This window comes from Otolemur garnettii, unplaced genomic scaffold, assembly GCF_000181295.1.
Source record: "Otolemur garnettii isolate 467f Iridium unplaced genomic scaffold, OtoGar3 scaffold00071, whole genome shotgun sequence".
In the NCBI taxonomy this organism is placed as follows: domain Eukaryota; kingdom Metazoa; phylum Chordata; class Mammalia; order Primates; family Galagidae; genus Otolemur; species Otolemur garnettii.
In genome coordinates, this window is record NW_003852466.1 from 4718946 (window position 1) to 4733880 (window position 14935).

At 40.9% G+C, this 14935-nt stretch overlaps 1 protein-coding gene across 1 annotated transcript in view; it reads right to left on the reverse strand.

Moving 5' to 3' along the window:
• XKR4 (XK related 4) overlaps positions 1–14935 on the reverse strand; it is a 414876-nt gene that overhangs the window by 161705 nt on the left and 238236 nt on the right. The window contains exon 2 of the mRNA XM_003793685.3: positions 254–453. Within this exon, the coding sequence (XP_003793733.1) occupies positions 254–453 (200 nt within the window). The remainder of the gene's footprint in view (positions 1–253; positions 454–14935) is intronic.

Genomic DNA, 14935 nt, shown 5'->3' on the forward strand with positions numbered 1-14935 from the left:
TGCTTTATCATAAAAACCAGAAAGCCCCAGACGATTTACTTTATTTCCACATTGACTATAAAATCACAAAGATTTTTTTTCCTGCTAAAACGAGGTATGATCAAGAACAAACACATCACTCACACATCACATGTGAAACAGCAGACACATAACAGGCCTGTGTGACCCCAGGGCGTTTGGACAGCTCCTTGGATTGTAGCACAAATAGCCAGTCAAGCTTCCCCATGCCTGAAGCCAGCCCGCTGCGCCTTACCTTGCAGGGCCTGCAGCCTGTGCGTCTGCACGATGATGCACAGCTGCAGCACCAGCTGCGGGGCACTCTCCAGGAAGGTGGCCAGCAGGTGCAGCATGCTCACGTCCGCGCACTCGTACACCATCCTCCAGTGGAACCGCCACCTGTCGCTCTCCCCGCTCTGTCGGCTTCGAATGCCTAGGTAGATTGTGTGGAAATATCTGGAAGGAAAACATGGAGAAGAAGAAAGAGATGAGCAATCATTTATGATTCAAACTTCAGGGCTGTTTTTCTTTTCTGCAAGCCGCCCTATGCAGGCAGCCCGAGGAAGAATCTTGGTGGCTTGTGGCTGAAAGGCCAGAGTGGACTGTGTAAGCGCTCTTGTGCTCAGACGCTCACTCCGAGAAGTCCCTGACTTTGGTCTTCATCAAAGGCACTCTGTTGAATTACAGTATGAAGAAAGGTAAGGCGAGCATGACGGAAACTCAGATGGAGAAGGGACTGGTCACTTTAAGAACCTACAAACATCCTTTTCTGTCAGTTCCTCCCCATGCCCAGCAGCACTTCTGAGGCGGACTTCTCCCAAACACCATGCCAAGTGTGAAGTTGTGACATATATGTACTTGTAAACCTGCCTGCGTCTTAAAAAAAAATCACTTTTTAAAATAGTTTCAGTAATTATTTTAAATTTTTTCCCCTATTTTTACAAATGGGGAACACATCTGATATTTTCCAAAAGCATTTGACACTATGTTGCAGAAAAGATACTCTTCCCTCTTCTTCTTTTATTTCAGGGAAATATGAGGGTACATATGATAAGGTTACATAAGTTGCTTTTGTAAGATTGAAGTCCAGTTTTAGTTGTGTCCTTTACCCAATTTGTTACTGAAAATTTCAGACATACAGAAAAAGAGAAGAGAGTAATGACTCCATTCTACCCTTGGCCAGATTGAGTCTAGTAGCGCAGTAGTAAGGGGCGCCGATCCCCTGTGCAGCTGAAAATCGGTGTATCGCTTTGACTCCATAGATACCTACCTACCAATAGCCTAGTGCTGACTGGAGCCTCAGTGATGACACCTGGCACTGGCAATAAGGAAGGTATAGAAAGGAAAATGTTATGAAGCTCCTAAGTAAGAGAAAATCCTGTCTATTTACTATCATCATAAGTTCTTCACCCTTGCCTTCATGTTGAGCAGACTGAGGAGGAGAAGGAAGAGAAGGAGGGTTTGGTCTTGTTGTCTTGGGCAGGGAAGAGGCTGATTTTAATCTGATACCTATACATGGACTCAGGAAGTTCAAGCTCATGTCGCTTAAGGGTCAGCTGTACTCACTGATATGTTGCCAGTCATTTTCATTTATTCCTCTGCTTACTCCCTGCCACCAGATTATTCTGAAGCAGATCCAGGGATTACATTATTTCATCAGTAAATATTTTATTAAAAATAACTTTAAAGCCAATGCCACTATCACATTCACCAATAATTACAATAATCTCTCATGTTACCAAATACTCAATGTTCATATTTTCCTGACAGGTGTAATTTTTTAACAGTTTGAAATGCAATTCAAACAGGGTCCACACATGATGCTTATTTAATATATATCTTAAGTGTCTTTTACACTGTGGGTTCCCCTTCAATTTCTTTTTTTTATTTCCTGCATAGTGTCTTGATTTTAATGGTTGCGTCTGCCTTGTGTGGTTAAGATAGCCATCCTTTGTTTTCTGCAAAGGGGTAGTTAGCGTTACGATTTTGACCAGATGCAAGTTTGATGACTTAGGGTGGGTGATGTGTGTTTTCAGTGGGAGGCAAATGGTGATTCGTTCTTCTCTTTTATGATGTTACCATGTGGTGACAGTGTTGCCATCAGAGCCCATTGTCCTTCTGACCAGTTATTTATTAGCCCCCTAGTCACTGTCTCTGCACTTTTTGGTTGTCTGAAGCTTGCTTACTAGTAGATCCCTCAAGAAAGGGATGATATTCCCTGAGTTCTTATGTATCTGTAGCACACGTAGTTACCAGTCTTGCACTTGGTGGGGATAATGTTCCTCGAGTTATGCAGACCATCAAGTTGTAGTTTGTAGTTGGAGGTTGTGGCACACGTTGAAAGTCTGTGACTTAACTGCATTTATCCAGTGAAAGATTTTAGATGCCAAGAGTAAGGACGGCAGGGATACAGTACGGATGCGTAACAGCAGGAGAGCCTGGGCAACCTTTTCACTGAAAGGTCAGGTTAGAAGGATGTAGAATATTGTCTATTCCATGCAAGATCCAAGATCTTCAATTTATTTATTTGAGCATTTTAAATCTGTCACTTCATTGTTAAAGGCATAAAGTGCTGTCATAGAAAAGTATGATAGAAATCTTATATTCTTTCTCTTACAAGCTTCTTGATCATTTTGCCTGGATGCCCAAAGAATATTTTGTTTCTTTTCAGAGAGCTATAGTTTTACTAGAATGCCTCTTGATACTGGCTGTCCTGCCTCATATTTTTTAGGGATGTGGTCTGCTTCTTTACTTCGTAGCATCAAGTTTCAAAATGTAGTTTTAAGTTTCTTCAATGACAATGTTTAGTATTTTTTTCTAATCTATTGCTTTGTTTTTCATCAAGGATTCATTTATTACATATGTTGTATTTTCCTTACCTTCTGTCTCCATCAACTTCTTTGAATCCTTCTCCTTTCAAATTTATTTATTTTTGAGACAGGTTCCCACTCTGCTGTCTGGGCTAAAGTGTAGAGGCATCATCACAGCTCATTGTAGCCTCACACTCTTGAGCTCAAGCCATCCTCCTATCTCTCTAATAGCTGAGACTACAGCCATGAGCCACCATATGCAACTAATTTTTCTGTGTTTTTTTTTTTTCTTTGTAGAGATGGGGTGATACTGTGTTACCCAGGCTGATCTTGAACACCTGGCTTCAAGTAGATCCTCCTGTCTCAGCCTTCCAAAGTACCAGGATTATAGGTGTGAGCCACAATACCCAACCCTCAAATTTCTTTTTGATATATTTTTTTACTTTTTAAAGTCTTTTATTTATCTCCTAACTAGTTTTTATTTCTGACCTGATTTTTCTTTTAATTACAATTCTATACTGAGTTCTACCATTCTGCCTGTTAAATATTTCTTTTATTCACTCACTTCTTTTCCCATTTTTTTTCTAATTTTCATTTACATTGTCTTTTATCGATTTTATAATTTTAACTATTTCAGTTTGTTTTGAAATATTTGCTTGTGGTTGTTATCTGTTTTGTGCATGTGTTTTTCTGTATGCTTTCATGGTCTATAGTAATATCATTAGTTTTCTTATTCTCTTTTCCTTGTAATAATTCGATCCTTCTCTTGCTGCTGAGTTTCAAAAGTTAATTTAGTTTTCATGGACTTTTAGGCAGGATGAGTGGGCCAGGACAGCTGGGCTGCCTTCACAGTTTGAGAGCACATTCTTCTGTTTTTCATGAAGTGAAAAAAACACACTTGTTACTGTCTGATATCATCTGCTTCTGTTCCTGGTCCCCTTCCCTTTTAGTTAGACCTACTTTTTCCTGTTTTGTGGTTGTTGCTGCCATGCTTAGTTTGGAATCTATTCCTGGCAGATGTGGATCTTTGTCATGGTAGGGGCTCCGGTTTGTTGGTTAATGAGATTAAAAGGCCCAGACTGTGCCAATGGCTGCACTGTAGACCCCTGGGACTCACTGGGACACCCTCCCAGTCTCTCCCTCCCTCTGAGCTTGGTCTACTGCCCCTCCCTGTGAGACCCTGGTGGGAATTGGGAGGGTTTCTGCTCTCAAGGTCTTCCCTCTATTTTTCCCTGCATGGTTGTTGACATCACATGGCTTTTAGAAGCTGTTGCTACTTTGTCCACACTAATTGTAAGGATATTTCAACCCCCATAATTTCAGATATTGTCCGTGATTCTTCACTTTTCCAACTTAGTTGTTCTACCTATTGTAATGGGATAATTTTGTAGATTAAGCAACCGTGTTGACACTGCTATGGTATTTGAAGGACACTAACATTTTAAAGCACACAATGGATTTAATCATCCCCTGGGCCTTTGGCTGCTCTGTGCCAACTCTGCGGTGAAGGTGGGGACGGTGCGGTGGACAGAGATGCCAAGAGCAGCTCTCCGAGCTCCCTGCCCATGCCTCGGCAGCCACTTGTGATGAGGTGAGTGCATCTACTGGGGTTTCCTTTCTTACACAAGGAATAAGAGATGCCCATCTGCAGACTTTCTTGGAGTAGCTCTAAATGGCCTTTCCTGCTTCTTTGACTGGCAAACTCACTTCTAAACACACACTCTCCGGGCACTCATCCCCGGTGGTCCCTCAGCACTCCACCCTCCGCTTCACCTGTGTGTTTGTTTCCCAGGCTTAAGGTTCCTTAAACTGTGGGCTAAATAGTAGATAATTATTATTGCCCAGATCTGAAGGCAGGAAGTCTGAGATCAAGGAATCAGCAGGGTTGGTTCTTTTTGAAACCTGTGAGGAAGACTCTGTTCTGTTGTTATGTCCAATGGAGAATAAACAGGTGGCAAGGAAGGGGCTGAGGGTGCAGAGTGGAACTGAATTGTAAGTAAGAACCAAATTGAAGCTGGGAAATGTTCCCTAGTGGGAGCATAGATAGTAAAAGTTCCTAGTGACCTGTAACTCACTGAGAGCTCATTGCCATCTAATTAGACCTGTGATATACAACTCCAACCTGTCAATCACTCCAAAGGCAGAGACAACAACCAGTCCTGCCTGAAGAAAGGTGGGATAAACTCCTAAGCTTCTAACAGGCAGCCTGTGCTCAGACTCTGGGTCTCTCCACTCCTGGAGACTGACCCTTTCTCTCTCTCTCTACTAAATTTGCACTTTGTGTAGCTTCTTTTTTTTTTTTACTTCTATTCTTTCTTTTACGTGATAAACTGTATACAATTGCTTGGTGTCTGTGATCACTCTGTCATCGGCCTGACTGTACAGGAGCTCATTCTTAATGCTGGAGGGCCCTGGGCTCGCCACTATACCCCAGCCTGGCCCTCAGGGGGCCGGGGGAACATCCACCTCCAGACAGACCCAACCCTGGGCCTCCCTCCTGCAGTTTCTGGTGTTTGCTGGCAATCTTCGGCATTCCTTGGCTTGCCTTCCATCTCTGCCTTCCTCTTCACATGGACTTCTTCCTGCCTGCCTGCCTGTTTTTGCACTTGAACGTCTCCTTTACATAACCACTGAGTCATGTTGGAGTAGCAGTCACCACTGATCTCATCTTATCTTGGCCATCTGCAAAGACCCTATGCTAGTTGCAAAATAAGGATGAAGGGTTAGACTTCAGGGCCTCTTGGGGAGCACACACCTCACCGCCTAGTACTTTCCTGTTGATGATCTCATTCACTTTGTTACTTCCCCTCCCCTGCTTAAGGACGTTCAGGTCTGCATCTCGCAGTCCAACCCTCACTTGAGATCTAAACCTATGTGTCCATCTGCTTTCCAGATTTCCCACAAGGATGTGAAAACAAACATTCACACCACCTTGTCAGGTTTCCTTTTAATCTGTCCCTTCCTCCTTACCAGGAATCCAGACTGCTGTTCATCTCATCTTCTAAGGGAAGCCTGGGGGCATTTTAGGACCTTAGGATTCATATGTGATAACAGGCTATGCTCTAGAACTTTTTATCTCTTTAATATGTTTCTTTTTCCTTCTCTTTTCTGAAATCTGATTCTCTTGGTTTCTGTTTCTGTTCTGTTATCTGCCAGCAGTACAACCTTGGTCTTAACATCTCTCTGCCTTAATACTTCTACCTCTAAAGAGGGCAAATTATAGTACTAATCACATAGGCAGATCTGAGAATTTAATATAATAAAAGTGAAGGACTCAGCATCCATTATTACCATTTATTTATTTACTTATTATTATTATTTATTGATTCTGAACCCTTTAATGAATTCTTTCCATTTCAAGAAGGATCTGTCTGTAACATAAATGAAATCCAATTTCTACCATCTAAAAAACTGCTGTGACCCTCCCATTGCCTAGAAGATAAACAGTGAACTCAAATAGCACAAGTTAAGGCATTTAAGGCTTTTAGTTTGCCCTTTCTAATCTCATTGTTGACTTACATCCCCTGCCCCACATCCCACGTTCCTGCAAGGTTGAAGCACTCCCTGCTCCTTGGTGTTGAGGCCACACCTCGCTGCCTTTGCCCCGGTGGTTCTGTCTCTGCATCCTGCGTCACCCTGGAGTGCCTGTGGTATCATGACTTATGTCACCTTTCCCTCACTCTCTCACCACCCAGTTAGAACTGGCTGTTCCTTTGATTATGCTCACACTATCTTTGTTCAGACTTTCACCAGGGAAAAACAGCATTATTTTTGTTTTTATTCATCTGTGAGTTCATCTCATGTCCCGAATATAAACTCCCAGAGACAAAGAATGTGATTTGTCTCTGTATCCCTACAAAGACCCATCTAGCTCAGTTGCTGATGAGTGAGAGGCCCTCCATTAACACGTCCTCTTATGCATTCCATGAGTGTACAGTGAACACATTCAGTAGTTGCACCTTTATATATTTTTTTTCCTCCAAGGGAAACGGGAAGTCACTAGAGTTTTAAACAGAAGAGAAGGGAGCCTGACTGGGATTTTAGCAACAGTGCTTATTGCTTGGTAAACAGAGAACAGCAGGGCCAGAGGAGAAAAAGTAGGGGCCGAGTACAGACACCAGCTTTGATGAGGAAGCCAGTAGTACTGACATGGGAAGGTGTCAGAGTTAGACGTATTGTAAAGAGCACAGGGAACATTTGTATGCTGAGTGAACAAATTACTGAAGACATGTTCAACTTCCTTGGAGTCATCAGAGAAGTTTTAAATCCAGGGCCCCCTTGGCATTAGCAATGTCAGCAGAACTCCCACAAATGCCCCCCTCCCCGAACTATTTTGTTCTGGTTTTTCACCTGGGGAAGAGGTTCTGCACACTCCTAGCTCTTGGACCAGGCTAAAAAGGTCCAAATCTGCTCCCAGCTGTGTGGCCACAGGGACTCGAACTCTTCTGGTATAACGAGACACTTGTTTTTATAGCAACTTGAGCTCAAAGTCTATGTGATCCTGGTGACAGGTTTCTTCCCATATATTAACACCACAAGTATTAGGCTTCATGGAGTTTCATATAATGAGTCATAAAATCAAGCCTTATAATAATAGAGGCCACACACCTATAAACCAAGCATGGCAAGAAAAGCTATTTGCAAGTCCTGGGCAGGGAGGTATTTTGTTTTAAGGGTGGCAAAATACTCACAGCAAAATTTACCATCTTCTTTTCTTTTTTGGAGACAGAGTCTCATTCTGTCACCCTGGGTAGAGTGTGTGGCATCATACCTCACAGCAACATCAAACTCTTGAGCTCAAGCGATACTCTTACCTCAGCCTCATGAGTAGTTGGGACTACCAGTGTCTGCCACAACATAGGCTAGTTTTTTTCTGTTTTTCAGTAGAGATGGGGTCTCGCTCTTGCTCAGGCTGGTCTCAAACTCCTGAGCTCAGGGAGTCCACTCATTTTGGCCTCCCAGAGTGCTGGGAGTAATGGCACGAGCCATCTCACCTGGCCAAAGTTTACCATCTTAATCATCGTAAGTGCACAGTTCAGCAGTAAGTGCATTACACTGTTGTACAACGGTCACCACAAGTCCTTCCACCTGGAAGAACTGAAACTCCGCTTCCCCACCAGTGATCTATCCAGGCCCTTCTTTCTCCAGCCCCTGGCAACCACCATTCTACTTTCTGTCCTCTGTGTTTGACTATTCTGGGTACCTTATGGAAGTGGAATTACATAACATCTGTCTGTTCATGACTGGCTTATTTCACTTAGCCTAATGTCCTCAAGGTTCATTCATATTATAGATCATGTCAGAATTTCCTTCTGAATGGGGAGTTTTAAAATGCCTGAATCTTTGCTTATAAAGAAACATCTCTGTACAAGATAGCATCTCCTTAAGGAGTCCGGTTTACAAAGAATGAAACAGAAAACATTCCTGAAAAGAATAAGCCTCCATCTACCAGCCTGAAAGTCCTGCCATGAGGATGCAGGGGCAGGTGGCCCTGGATATTGTCAGGCTGGCGTCCTGCCGCAGCTCTTGCCCTTTGAGAACAACCGTAGGCAGGAAGCACACAGATAATTCACCCAATTGTCTGTCACTTCTCGGGCTCTGGGAACTACTTATCTAATCCTTATCCATGTCTAAAAAAAAAAAAGATGATGAAGTAATTAAAAATAAGATGAAATGCTATACAGAGATTACCTAGTAGGGAGTCAGTAAATTTCAGGGGTCATTAAACATAAGTTGGTTTTTGTTTTTCAGGAATAAAAAAACCATAAAAAATGTACAGTAGCAATGATACAAGGATATACAGCATAGTATTACCTATTATGTAAAAAATAGTTAGAAGCCAACTGATCAACGATAGGGTATTAAACAAATTGTAGTTTATTCCTCATTGCACATTGTTAAGGCAAAGCACAGGTTAAAATAGCACAGACATTGTATCCCATTAATAATTTTAAATATATGTATCTGAGTGTATGTGTGTGTGTTTATATGTATGAATAAAGTTTAGGAGGTTCAAAACCAAAATATGAAAGTGGTGCTTTCTGAATGGTGGGATTATAGGTTGCTATTACTTTTGAAGTTTGTAAATGACACCACGATGAACTTTCATATAGCCACAGTGCTGAAATAGCCTTCATAGTTTTAATGCTTTTCTTTTTTTTTTTTTTTTGCAGTTTTTGGCTGGGGCTGGATTTGAACCTACCACCTCCGGCATATGGGGCTGGCGCCCTACTCCTTTGAGCCACAGGCACAGCCAGTTTTAATGCTTTTGATATACATTGTAAAACTGCTCTCTAGAGAGAATGTACCAATTGCTGCGTATGAGCACACTCATTTTCTTAATCACCTATGTCTTGTCATTAAAGAAAAAATAGCATATGCTCAACTGGTGATTCTTCTGGACCTACTGAGATCTAACATTTGTTGATGTCTATTGGCCACTTAGATTTATTAATTTGTGATTTGCCTGTAGGTCATTTTCAGTTTTAATATGTTCATTTTTAAGGCTTTGATCCTCAAGTTTGGGCACATTGATGAATTCCTACCTCCTATCTTGTACTGTGATGTGACAGCCTGGGGTTATGAGATGTAGAGGCTGGGAGGACTTTAGGAATCCATTGTTGGAGGTTGGATAGCTGAGAAATGGCAGCTAGACCAAGATCTCAGATATTCCCAAGCCAAGTCTCACAGTCCTTCATGACACCTGTCCTTCTGTAGTTGTCTGGAATTCACCACATTCTATATTTTTTCTGTCTTCTTCATGCTTTTCTTGCCGAGAAATAATACATACAGAGGTTAAGAACTTAGTTCTGGACAATCTTGGTTCTGTTGATTCTGAGGTTCTGGGAAATTACTTGTATTTTCTAAACCTTAGGTATCTATTTTGGTTAACAAAAAAAAAGATGAGGAAGAAAGTAGTTAAAAATGAAATGATAAACATAAATTACCTAATAGTAAATGTTAGATGTCATTAAAAATAAGTTGGCTTTTGGGCGGCACCTGTGGCTCAAAGGAGTAGGGTGCCGGCCCCATATACCAGAGGGGGTGGGTTCAAACCCAGCCCTGGCCAAAAACTGCAAAAAAAAAAAAAAAAAAAAAAAAAAAAAAGTTGGCTTTTTTTCTTTTTCAGAAATAAAATAGAGAGTATGAATGATATCCTAATCTTTGGTTTTTCATCTGAGTTTCCTGAAACCCAAGTCATCTTGAGACTCAAGGATTTGTGAAAGCTGCTTATCTTGGAAAACTCAAAGTCTATGGACAATCATTCTATCTATCTACCGTGTTTTCCTGAAAATAGGACACTGTCTTATATTTATTTTTTCTAAAGAAGACACACTAGGGCTTATTTTCAGGGGACGTCTTCCCTCTCTCCTCCCCAAAATGCATGGCGCGGCTCTGCAGATATGCTGGATAGCCACGCCCATCACTAGGTTTTATTATCAGGGAGGGCTTATATTTAACAAATGCATAGAAATCTTGCTAGGGCTTATTTTTGGGGTAGGTCTTATTTTTGGAGAAACATAGTATCTATCTATCTGTCTATCTATCTCTCTATCTATCCATCCATACATCTAATCTATCTATCTATCTATCTATCCATCCATCCATCCATATGATGTATCTGTCTATGTATCTATTTATCTATCCATCTAATTTATCTGTCTATGTATCTATCTATCTCTCCATCTAATCTATCCATCTAATCTATCTATCTATGTATCTATGTATCTATCTATCTATCCATCCATATGATCTATCTGTCTATGTATCTATCTATCTATCCATCTAATCTATCTGTCTATGTATCTATGTATGTATGTATGTATGTATCTATCTATATATCAATATGATCTATCTGTCTATGTATCTATCTATCTATCCATCTAATCTATCTGTCTATATATCTATGTATCTATCTATGTATCTATGTATCTATCTATCTATCTATCTATCCATCCATCCATCCATATGATCTATCTGTCTATGTATCTATCTATCCATCTAATCTATCTGTCTATGTATCTGTCTATCTATCCATCCATATGATCTATCTGTATGTCTCTTTCATTGCTGTATCACTAGCTCCATCTGTATGTCTCCTGTCTCTGTCTGTCATCTGTCATCCATCTATCCACCCAGGCCATTCAGGGCCTTCCTATTGCATTAAAACCACAATTACTCTGAAACTGGAGGCAGGAGGATGGCTGATGGCCAGTTCCTGGAAAATGACCCTTTATATACTTGAAGACAAAGGCCAAGCAATCTTGTCTCCTTGGCAACTGTGCTAATTTTCTCTCACTGGAAAAGAATTCCTCACCTCTGACTCTTTATAGCTGTGTAGCTGCGGAGCCAGAGCTTCCCCAGGTAGAGGCAGGGTGCCTACCCTCTCTCAGAGGCTGCTGTGAGGAGGTGCCTTGTGCATGAGTCTCACTCACACCAGAAAGGTTGCTGTGACCCACAGTTACTGATGTTCTGGGTGCATCGATAATACTCGTTTTTTAAATCCTAATCACTGAGGGTGATTTTGTGTCTTCAGTTCTCATCATTTACTTTAGGACTTTCATTCTGGGCAGTGTTTCATTGCATTGGTTTAGATTCATCTGTGGGTCAGGATCTGGTTTTTGATTGATCTTCCAGAGAGGGTGACAAAGATGGTCCTACCCTAATGAAAAACAAGATAATTTATAGACTCACTTCTTGGGTGTTAAGAAACCTACAGTGGGATCTGGGTAGGGTGAAGGTGAGGGGCTTACTGAAATTTTACTTCTTAGAATTCTGCTTTTCTATGCTGGCTAAAGAAAGTACCTCTGCAGAGGGCATGAGTGGCCCAGGAAGCTCACAGTAATGAAAGCTACTATTCTTTTTATAAAGCTGGCAGGGAGGAGTCACAGAAAGCCCTGTTTACAGTTAAAAATTTAACATAACTTCCAAAGAATATAATTTAAGGAAGAAAAAAGTTTTAAAGCTCTGCCATCAAGGATGAAATACACCCTGAGCATGAGAGAATAGAGGATTGATTAAATGCACAGCTCTCATTAGCGCTAATGGGAGATGTTCCCAATAAAAACCCTCTTTGAAATGTCAATGTGCTCTGCCTTCTTTCAGAGATAAGCACATTCACAGTCATTTGCCTTCCTCACCTTATGACCGATTCATTTTCTCAGAGGGTCATTCTTATTATTTATTGCCTTGAGGAGCATTCAAAGGGAAGATACAGTTTTCCTTACATCACGAAAGGTCACCAGGAATTCTGCACTGACTTTATCAACATCATCTCAACAACATCTTGGTTTTGTAATTTCTTCAGCATTTTTGAAGACGGTTTGCAAACCCACTTACATACCTCCCCACTGTGCCAGGCACACACATGCTGGCAGGTAACCCAGCCCCTTCTCAGCACAAGCACAAATCAAGACCAGGGAGATTCTGAAGACTGAAATTTCATTTTAATTCTCAGCTCCTTTTCATCAACATTTTCCAAGTACAAAAGCAACCAGGACTTGAGTCATAGCCTCCCATGTTACTAACTTCAGACTGAAACCCAATATGATGAGCTTGCAGAGGGGCGGCCTCTCAAACATTTTGTATGTCAAGTACCACAAAGATGACCTTTATATTACTTGTGGGGAAATGGGATGTGTATAAGCCACACTTCAGATTGCCCTTACGTATGATAGACACTTCTGTTTTTAAAAAATATTTGACCAGGTTTTATATTAACTGTTAATATATCTATGGCTGAATAAGAAAGAATTAGTAAGTATGAGGACAAAATGCCTATGTATTCTAATACTGAATTTCTTTTGCTATCTGTGGCACATTAAACAATGTAGGTGTGAGCAGCTGTTGTATTTACTGTCTGAAAAATACAGAGTAAAATCTGTGCAGAAGAGCTTGAAATAACATTAATAAACAGTGATTTCAACAAGTGATTTCTGTTGTATGGCTACAAAACTTTACACTACACATACACACACACACACACACGGATATACATGAAACCTCAACTGTAGGTACTAAGTAACAAAATTGTATGACCTGTCATCTTTAGAAGTTCTTTATTTGGTTTATTAAGCAACAAAGGCATCTGCAGTACCACCTTGTTTTCATGCCAGAATATCAGGCTTCTATTATCTCCATTCTATGCTGAATAATAATTACAAGGACTTAAAATTCTGGCCTATATGTCTATGGTAGAAAATTCTTCTAGTGGCTATTGCTTTAAGATTAGATTCTCTTCCCACACAAAGGAAGAAACCATATGTCTTTTGAGGGGGAAAGAATAAATCAGATGACCTTCCACTTGACACAAGCATTAGGGGGCAGTAGAGTGGGCTGTCAGCCCAAACTCCAGAGCCGCTCCTTCACACCACCCACTTCTCAATGTCATTGTCACAGCACCCTGGGTGCACCACAAAACCTGTTTGAAAACAATGAGTGTATTTTCAGGGTCCTTCTCATGCTCACAGCACAGATATTCACAATAGGAAAAGCAAGACAGGAGAATGTCCTCAGGATCTTCCAAGAAATTCTTGAACATGGCCACCTTTCCCCTCTTTAACACACTGTAATTCATCTCTCTGCCCCCACAGGCCATTCTGCCTCTCCAACTAATGAGCATATCCTGGACCCACAAACTGTATTTTGATTCTTCTATCTCTTGCTCAGACAAAAAATAATTAGAATTAATTTGGGTCCTCAAAGAGGAACAGTATTCTAGTGTCTACACATCATGGTATACAGCACTGTAAGCTTATACAAAGTAAAATCATGCTGAATTGGCATCTTTTATTTGGACAAAGGTCTTTTGTTGATTTCATTTTTATTCTGTGAAAATCAGATTTATCTTATTTAAAGAGATATGGTTATTTTAATTTTGTTTGATTTTTATATGTACCTGTCATATATATTTACTACATAAGTAGTTCTGACAGGTCATCAAACCTCGAGAGTTTTTCCTCTCCCTGAAGTGGGTAGTATGGCCAGGGCCTCGCAGGCCTCGTGCTAAGTCTGGCTAACACAGGAGAGCAAGTCACTGAACTTGGCAGGAAGGTTCTTTGCACACTCTCCTAACACTTCAAAGCAGCTGAAGATCTTAGCCTCAGAAGAAACAAGACATTGCTCTTTAAAGCATTCTTTTCTATAGAGCTCTTATATATGTACATATAAGTATTTTAATAGTAAAATGTGTATTAAAATGGGGAACGTGGCTTGGAGCACATACAGAAGTGACTACTATTTGACATGATATTGATGCAGTGACTGTGATACAAGCCTTTAAATGATGAAAATGCTATTGGCAGAATTGTTAACCATGTTAAAAAAAAGACAGTGTTCACAGAGTATGTGTTCTTGTTAACTGGTGGAATAGTGGGAATGATTGTGATAGAATCAGAACCTTCATCCTATTCCCTGCTCAATTGATTTTATGACAAATAAGACGTGCCAAGTGTGTATGTATTTGTATAGAATTTTTTCATGCTTTTTAAAAGTCCAGATACTGCCTTGCAGCTTTTTAATGCTTGATTTTAGCAAACTTATGGACATCTATAGTTTTAAAAGATAACTGAAAAATCCATAGGCCTGGGGTGTCTGACCCACCACATCCTCTGGGTGGCCAAGTGGGGATGTGGAAGGATAGGAGGGGCTAAACAACTCAGGGAGTTCTGTATTCCTGGGGCCCTAGATCCTGTCTAAAATGTCCCATGTACATTGCAGAGATTAATTTCACCAGAAAGCATCAGATTTCCAAGAGCTTTGAACACTTACAGCAACTGTGGCCACACCACTCAGCAAGCACCCCCATCTTGTTTGACTGCTTTGAGCTAGGCTGTTAGGTCCTAATGCAATCTTTTTTTTTTTTTTTGAGATAGAGTCTCACTTTGTCACCCTCTGTAGAGTACTGTGGCATCACAGCTCACAGCAACCTCAAACTCTTGGGCTTAAGTGATTCTCTTGCCTCAGCCTCCCGAGTAGGTGGGACTACAGGTGCCCAGCTATTTTTCTGTTTCAGAAAAACGCCGGCCATTTTCTGTGGCAGTTGTCATTGTTGCTTAGCCAGCCTCTGTGTATGTAGCCGGAGCCGTAATCACTGTACTACGGGTGCCGAGTCCATGTTGTCTTCTTTT